This window comes from Propithecus coquereli, unplaced genomic scaffold, assembly GCF_000956105.1.
Source record: "Propithecus coquereli isolate 6110/MARCELLA unplaced genomic scaffold, Pcoq_1.0 Scaffold11, whole genome shotgun sequence".
Classification (NCBI taxonomy): domain Eukaryota; kingdom Metazoa; phylum Chordata; class Mammalia; order Primates; family Indriidae; genus Propithecus; species Propithecus coquereli.
Genome location: NW_012134969.1, coordinates 8,872,654 through 8,880,071, shown reverse-complemented (window position 1 = coordinate 8,880,071; position 7,418 = coordinate 8,872,654). Strand labels below are relative to the sequence as shown.

The window sequence follows — 7,418 nt, the reverse complement described above, 5'->3', positions numbered from 1 at the left end:
GGTGGAGAATATAACAGAAAAATGTAATATATAAAAGTAAAAAATTCTGGCTGTAGAATCAAGATGGACTGGGTTCTAATCCCACTTTACCACTTATATTTCTTAGTCTGTGACACCAGGTAAGTGACTTTAATTCCTCTGCGCCTCATTAGCTCATCTGTAAAATGGAAATGGTAGTATAGAAATTTTCTCTTAAGAAATTTCTATATTATTATTCAACCATGCCATTGAGTACTGACTGACTTCTGTCTAACCACTCACTAGGTTACTGGACACTCCCCATTACTGTTGTCCCTCAAGACAGACACTAGTGGCTACCAGGCTCTCTCGTATGTCCAAGTATCTCTGCTCCCACCAATTAAACTGATTCTTAACAACATCATTGTGCTTGTTCCCAAATCTGTTTATGCCATTTATTCTTTTTTTTTTTTTTTTGAGAGAGTCTCACTCTCTTGCTTGGGCTAGAGTACCATGGCATCAACCTAGCTCACAGCAACCTCAAACTCCTGGGCTCCAGCGATCCTCCTGCCTCAGCCTCCCAGGTAGCTGGGACTACAGGCACGCACCACCATGCCCAGCTGATTTTTTCTATTTTTAGTTATTTGGCCAATTTCTTTGTATTTTTAGTAGAGATGCGGTCTTGCTCTTGCTCAGGCTGGTCTTGAACTCCTGAGCTTAAACGATCCGCCCACTTTGGCCTCCCAGAGTGCTAGGATTACAGGCTTGAGCCACCGCGCCCGGCCTATGCCATTTATTCTTATCATTATTACATAAACTGATGAAATATAAATGGAAACTGAAAGAGGTGGTTATTTCTACAAAAACTACATTGAATGTTTTGGAGGACCAGTAAAAGTGAGTAGCTTTAAAAAAAAAATGCCATTGATCCAAATGTTGGATGGGACAAATGAAATATAACTGGAAAAACTCTAAAAGGATTGTGGACACAGATTTTCCACAAATTCTCATTCTGCATTAAGGAAAGGAAACTGGAAACTCTAAATAAGGGGTGTAGTTTACATAAAAAAGAATATTCAGAACTACAGTTAGTAGATTCATAATCAAAGACAAGACTTTGGTCTTGCATCAAAAGTTTGGCAAATGATTGTATTTTTATATAAAATATCTTTGTATGATTGCTATGGTCTAAATTTTGTCTCTCTCCCAAATTCATATGTTGAAATCCTAACCCCCAAGGTGATAATATGAGGAGGCAGGGCTTTTGGGAGGTGACTAGCTTATAACGGTGGAATCCACATGAATGGGATTAGTGTCCTTATAAAAGACCCCTCTCCCCTTCTGCCATTAGAGGACACAATGAGAAGGACCATCTATGAAACAGAAAGTGGATCCTCACCAGATGCGGAATCTGCCTACACCTTGATCTTGGACTTCCCAGCCTCCAGAACTATGAGAAATAAATTTCTGTTTTTATAAACTACCCAGTTTATGGCTGGAACAGAATGAGATGTATGATTTCCTGCTTTAACCAGCTTTGTTCATTAGCCAATCAACTACCAGCTGAGATGTTATTAGAAAAAAAGGGCTTCAACTAACTTGTTTGTCTATACTTTATTCTTTTGTACCTAGCTGGCACATGAAAGGGGCTAAATAAAGGTTTGTTGAGTGGACTCATAAAAATACCTAAGGAACAAAAACGTACACACCAAAATTAGGCTTATAAGTAATTGTTAATCTTTCTAGTATTTTCCCCTGTAGTTATTGAATACCCACTAAATGCCAGAATCTCTTGCCAAATACCTATTTTTGCTACCTTTTTCTTTCAAGTAGCATAAAACAACTTTAAAGTAGATATTAGTAACCAGGCAGCATCTGCTCTTGGTTTCTTCTAATTCACAAAGCAGGCTTCTTGCACATAACACTTCCATTTTTCCACCTCCCTTCTTTAAGGGACAGATCCATTCAGTCATCAACAAACTTTTATTGAGGACATGCAATAAACAAGGAATGTCGTGTTAGGAATAAAAAGCAAAGAAGCCATCCTTCCTGCCTTTAAGGAGGCAAAGTCTAGTCGGGGAGTCACTCAGCCTCGGGTGAGAAGTGCAGTACAGAAGTCTGCGCGCCGGAGGGCGAGGAGAACAGAGAGAAAGTGCGTGAAAGTCAGAGTGGAGATCCAGGAAGGGTTTTGAGAAGATGCTTCCTGATATACCCTAACGTCTAGAGATCAGTTATTTTCAGAAATGCATTACTTTTAGAATTGATGTTTCTTGTAGCTCAGTCATTGAAGGGGTTGCCATGGCAATGAAGGGATGGCAATTTCAAAGCCATGGAAGAGTCAGAGGAAGGAGCCTAAGGAGAAAGGGTTCCATTTCACTTCCTTTCCACCAATTCCAACTCACCCGACCTTACGCTGGCATTTGGTGAAAGAAATGGACTAAATCCATAAATGGATTAATCATGGCTTAGCCATCTCACAGAAACTATTCGGGTCAATGAGCATTATCTGGCCCTAAAATAAGCACTTTTTTTTTTAACCCATTAGCCATTGTTAATTTCATATTTATTAGGTTAAAACTGTCTGGAAAATCATTTATGCTTTTAAATTTTCCATCTGTTTAAAACATAAGAACTGTAGGGAGTGAGAAAAGGTATAAGAAACAATTCTTGTTCTCAAGGAATTTTCAATCTTATTGAGGGAAGTAAACAATATACACTGACATAATTATATAGCATATTGTAAATGCCATGTGATTGTATGATAAGGCCAGTGAGAGTTCAGAGGTGCTCAGAGCAGAGGTGGGAGAGATCACTTAAGGTTTAGGGATCTGTGTTTGCTCTTAAAGGATGTATAATATTTGAAAATTGAGAAAAAAAGAAAAAGGATATCCCAAAGAGGACGTGCAAGGTACACTATAGGGCAGTGGTTTCTGGACCTATGAAGTTCATTGATCATTGACCTTTCAAAACAATTGAGAGACACTAACATTAAGGTTACAACCTTTTTATTTGCTAAGTTACAACATTTATTAAACACTTATTATAATTAATTCATTCTAAAATGCACTTTTCAAAAATCAAAATTGTATCTTACGCACATTGGCATCTTCTAATGAATTGCGATAGGCCCAATGTTTTCATTGCCTGCATAATTTTTAGAATACCTGGACCAATTTTATTTGCTTATATTTTCCTTTTTATGTATGCACAAGAGTAATATAAAACTCCATGTTTAAGCCTGAAAGAGCTCTTTCAATACATATAAAATAAAAATCGTAAGTGTTAAGAAGGCAGTGTGTTATAATCTAATTGACAGCATTTTTTCTTTCTAATTAGTGTATAATGGTGTATCTTATAATCAATGCCATCTTGGATTTGATGAAATGAGATTCCATCCATTATTATCAACATTTCTTAAAACAAAGGCATTTTATTACCAAAAATCTAGAAAGTACATAGTATCAGAATAAAGAATAAAAAATATCTCCTACTATTTCCCCTTGCTCATTGTACTCTACCCTTGTTGAATTCAATCAGGGTTCTGTGAAGGATCCGAGATTCTACCCTATTTACTAGCTTGATTCTATCTACTTCATGGATGCTGGCAGAAGACATGAGACTCCTGGTCAGAGACAAAGGACATTATTACTCTTGGCCAAAGCAGTAGCCAGGACTTAATGTTAGCACTGGTTCCCCGTGTCCTTCAAATCCCAGAGCGGCCACACAGTTGTGCTAGATGTACCCTTGCCCATGGAGTGGGCTGCATTATTGGAGGGGAATGCTGAGCTTCAGGAAGCTGTCACTTTTATAGTGAGCAGTAAATAAGCCCACTCTCTGTCTTAGGGGAGATGTCACCTCATCTTTCAAAGTTGCTTGCTGCAAACACAGTCCAGAGAAATAGCCCAGGTAGACAGTGGTCAGGGTCTTGCATTATTGGCATACCCACCGAAAATGTACTGTGATGCTTAGCACCCAGGGCTAATTGCCTCTCCCAGTAGCCTCCTGGCTGGTCCCTTAACACATCAGGCCTGCTCTTGCCTCATACCCTTATAGTGTTTGTTCCCTTGGCCTAGAAGGTTCATTCCTAGGCATCTTCAGGACTCTCTTCCCATCTCCTCCAAGTTTTTGCTCCTATGTCACCTTCATGATAAGGTCCATCCTAACTACCCATTTAAAACTGCATCTTCACCCCATTCTATTTTTTGACAGCATTTATCATCTTTAACACACTCTATAGTGTACTTAGTAATTATGTTTATATCTATCATCCATCTCTCACCACTCCCAAATGCAAGAATATAAGCTCCCTAGTTGTAATAGGCAGAATGCTAAGATGGTCCTGGTGGACAAACCTTGCATAACTCTCTCCCCTTATAAATATAAGAGCAGAACTTATAAATATGATGGATATCATTCCTCCTGTGGTTAGGTTATATAACAAATGGGTTTTGCTGATATCATCAAAGTTACTAATCAGCTGACTTTGAGTTCATAAAAAAGATTATCCAGGTGGTTCAGACTTAATCGCATGAGCCATTTAAATCTGGGTCTAGAGGTCAGGGCCAGAGCAAGTGAGAGATTCCCAACTCTATTCAAGGGGCCATATGGAAGAGAACAGAGGTTCATCTGTAGCAGTAGTTCACAGCCAGCCAAAAAGTGGGGACCTAAGTCCTATTATTGCAGGTAAATTAATTCTGCCAACAACCTAAATAAACTTGGAAGAGGATCATGAGCCGCAGATGAGATAGCAGTCCCAAGCTGACACCTTGATTGCCACCATGTGAGACCCTGAACAGAGAATCCAGCTAAGTTAAGCCCAGTTTTCTGACCTACAAAAATTAAGAGACAACAAATAGGTGTTGTTTTAAACCACTAAATTTGTGGTCATCTGTTACGCAGCAATAGAAAACGAATACAATAGTGTGGGAATTTTTGCCTTTTTTGTTTGCTGATATATCTCTAAGACATGCCTAGCACATAATAGACGCTTACTGAATATTTACTCACAGAATTTAAGTGGAATTAATTTAGCCTTAGGAAAATATCACTACATTCTTCTTATTTTCATGTTGCTTCAAACGAATAAAAACGTCATATTTTCCATAGACAAACATTACAGCCACGGTTCTAATGTTGTTTGTAGTAGTAAGCTGTTTAAGGGCAAACGAAGCCCTTATCTACACTGTCTAACAGACAGGTGCTTCAGGGCCCTCTGAGGCTTTTAGAAAAGCTTGGTGGTTCAAGTCCCAACAATCTGCCAAGAGCACTCAAAGGCATAACAATAGCTCTGGTTTTCCTAAACACAGGGGTGCTCTACTTAGAAAAAAAAAAAAGCCATAAGAAAATTTAAACTTACAATATAAACAAACTCAGCAGAGGTCATTTATATTGTAAAAGCGACCTTAGTTCTGTAACAGTATCCAGTGTAAACTGTCCTCAATAATTAATCTTGGATCCTTTTGCAGTTCATAAGCATGATGGTCAGGTTTTCACACGCATGCGTGAGATGTGCCTCCCTCAATCCTCGTTACCACGTGGGCACATTACCCGTCTGACGTGAAAAAAAGAAAAAAAAGAAGAAAAAATCGATCTTGCATGTTATAAAGATACACCCAGTCTATGAAAGGGGTCCAGTCCATTCTCTCATTCAGCAAATATGTATTGAGCAGCTACTGTGTGCTAGATGCAAGTGGTGAGCAAAAAAGATGGAGTCCCAAATTTCATTAAATCTACTATCTAAAGAGAAACAAATATTAAACAAATTCATAATTATGTACACAAATAACCATACACACATAAGTACAAGACTGCTGTGGAAGACCAGCGAAGGGAGCTATAATTTGAATTGTGCGTTCAGGGAAGGCCTGAGGATGAGCAGGAGTTAGTTAGACAGAGAGAGTCACAATAGTAAATCAAAACAGGAGGGAAAGAAAGATCATTTTACGGCATTGTTAGGAATCAATGGACAGGAATGCAGGGCTGTTCTTAAAAGTCGTTCTGTACAACTCAATCCCTGCCTGTGTGCACTGCTCTGCTCCCACGAAGACCTCAGAAGAGTCCCAAGAGCTCTTTCAAATACCCAGGAGTTAAAGAAAGGCACACACAGAACTGATCTGAATGCAGTAGTCTTAACCAGCAAGGAACAGTGTCCTGTACAGTGTAAAAACTCAAGAAATAGTGCTTGTATTTATTTGTGTACTAATTTTTACCCACCTGATGATGCTTGAAGATGCCTAGGTTAACACTCCTGCTCCATGAACTATTTACCACTCTTGAATTAAAGCAGCCTGGTGTGCTGGGGGCTGGGCTGGGATGTGCCGCCTGGGAACCGTCAGCACATACAGCCTGTCACAGTTTAATAAACACCTGACGTGCTGTATATTTATTTATCACCTGTCTCCTCCAACTAGAACGTAAACTTCATGAGGACAGGGATTTTCATCTGTTTTGTTCGCTGCTATGTTCCTGACACCTAGAACATTGCCTGGCATACAGTAGTCACTCAGTAACATCTGTTAAGGGAGTGAATGGTCTCTGACCAATGCTCTTTCATCTATTATTTCTTTCTTTCTTTATTTTTTAAACTTTGGGATGGAGTGACAGACGTAAGCAGAAGGGATGTTGTATTCGGGTGTGCAGAGGAAGAGAATTTCTTCCTTAAAATTCCTCCCCTCTACTTCAGCAGTTTGCTTGGCTGTGCTGTGTGGCTGTTTGCTGCCTCTCTGTGAGAGGATTATACAGCCCCACCTGTTGCAGGGCCTCGTGCAGGAAGAGTGCACACACACACACACACACACACACTACATCCTAGCAGAGCTTGAGAGTGAAGGCGTGGGAGGACTTTGTCTTCCTCTTTTCTCTTGCTCACAAGAACAACAACAGCTTGCTCCACACCTGGGCTGCTCCTTCAGCCTGGACCCCAGATTTAAGACCCCGGTGCACCACAGCCAGCACGTAACGTGAGTGAGGGATAAATGTGTACTATGTATTGTAGGCCACTGATATTTGGGGGTTGTAACTGCAGCAAAGCTAATACATCAGTCATTAACCATTTGGGGGAGTGGGAATTAAGGAGAGGTGGAAAAACTGAAGAAAACATACAAAAGCTGTTCACAAAAACTCACTAGAGAGGAAATAATGACCATGTCTCAAATTGCAATTTAAGTAAATGGGGAAATGACCCATTTATAAAAAATAATTTATACACAGTTCTCAGGAACATATCTTTTATGTAAGCCAGCACGCCTATACTGTATTAAAATTCTTTAAGAATATGGGAAAAATCAAACCTTGAAATGAACTGAAGAAGGTTACAATGTTGGGATGTTTCATCGTTGCCAGAAGAATGACTTCTTTCTTCGAAGCTTCTTTTTCTTGGATGGGCATCTAAATGACAGCAAGAGACAGAGTAGTCTGTAAAGGCAACTTGCTTTTAAGAACATGCTTTCTTCTCTCCCATC

At 39.5% G+C, this 7,418-nt stretch overlaps 1 protein-coding gene across 1 annotated transcript in view; it reads right to left on the bottom strand.

Annotated features, from left to right (window-relative positions):
- Positions 1-7,418, bottom strand: part of NEK5 (NIMA-related kinase 5) — a 48,213-nt gene that overhangs the window by 27,752 nt on the left and 13,043 nt on the right. Inside the window, exon 3 of the mRNA XM_012648401.1 lies at positions 7,248-7,344. Coding sequence (XP_012503855.1) covers positions 7,248-7,344 — 97 coding nt within the window. The remainder of the gene's footprint in view (positions 1-7,247; positions 7,345-7,418) is intronic.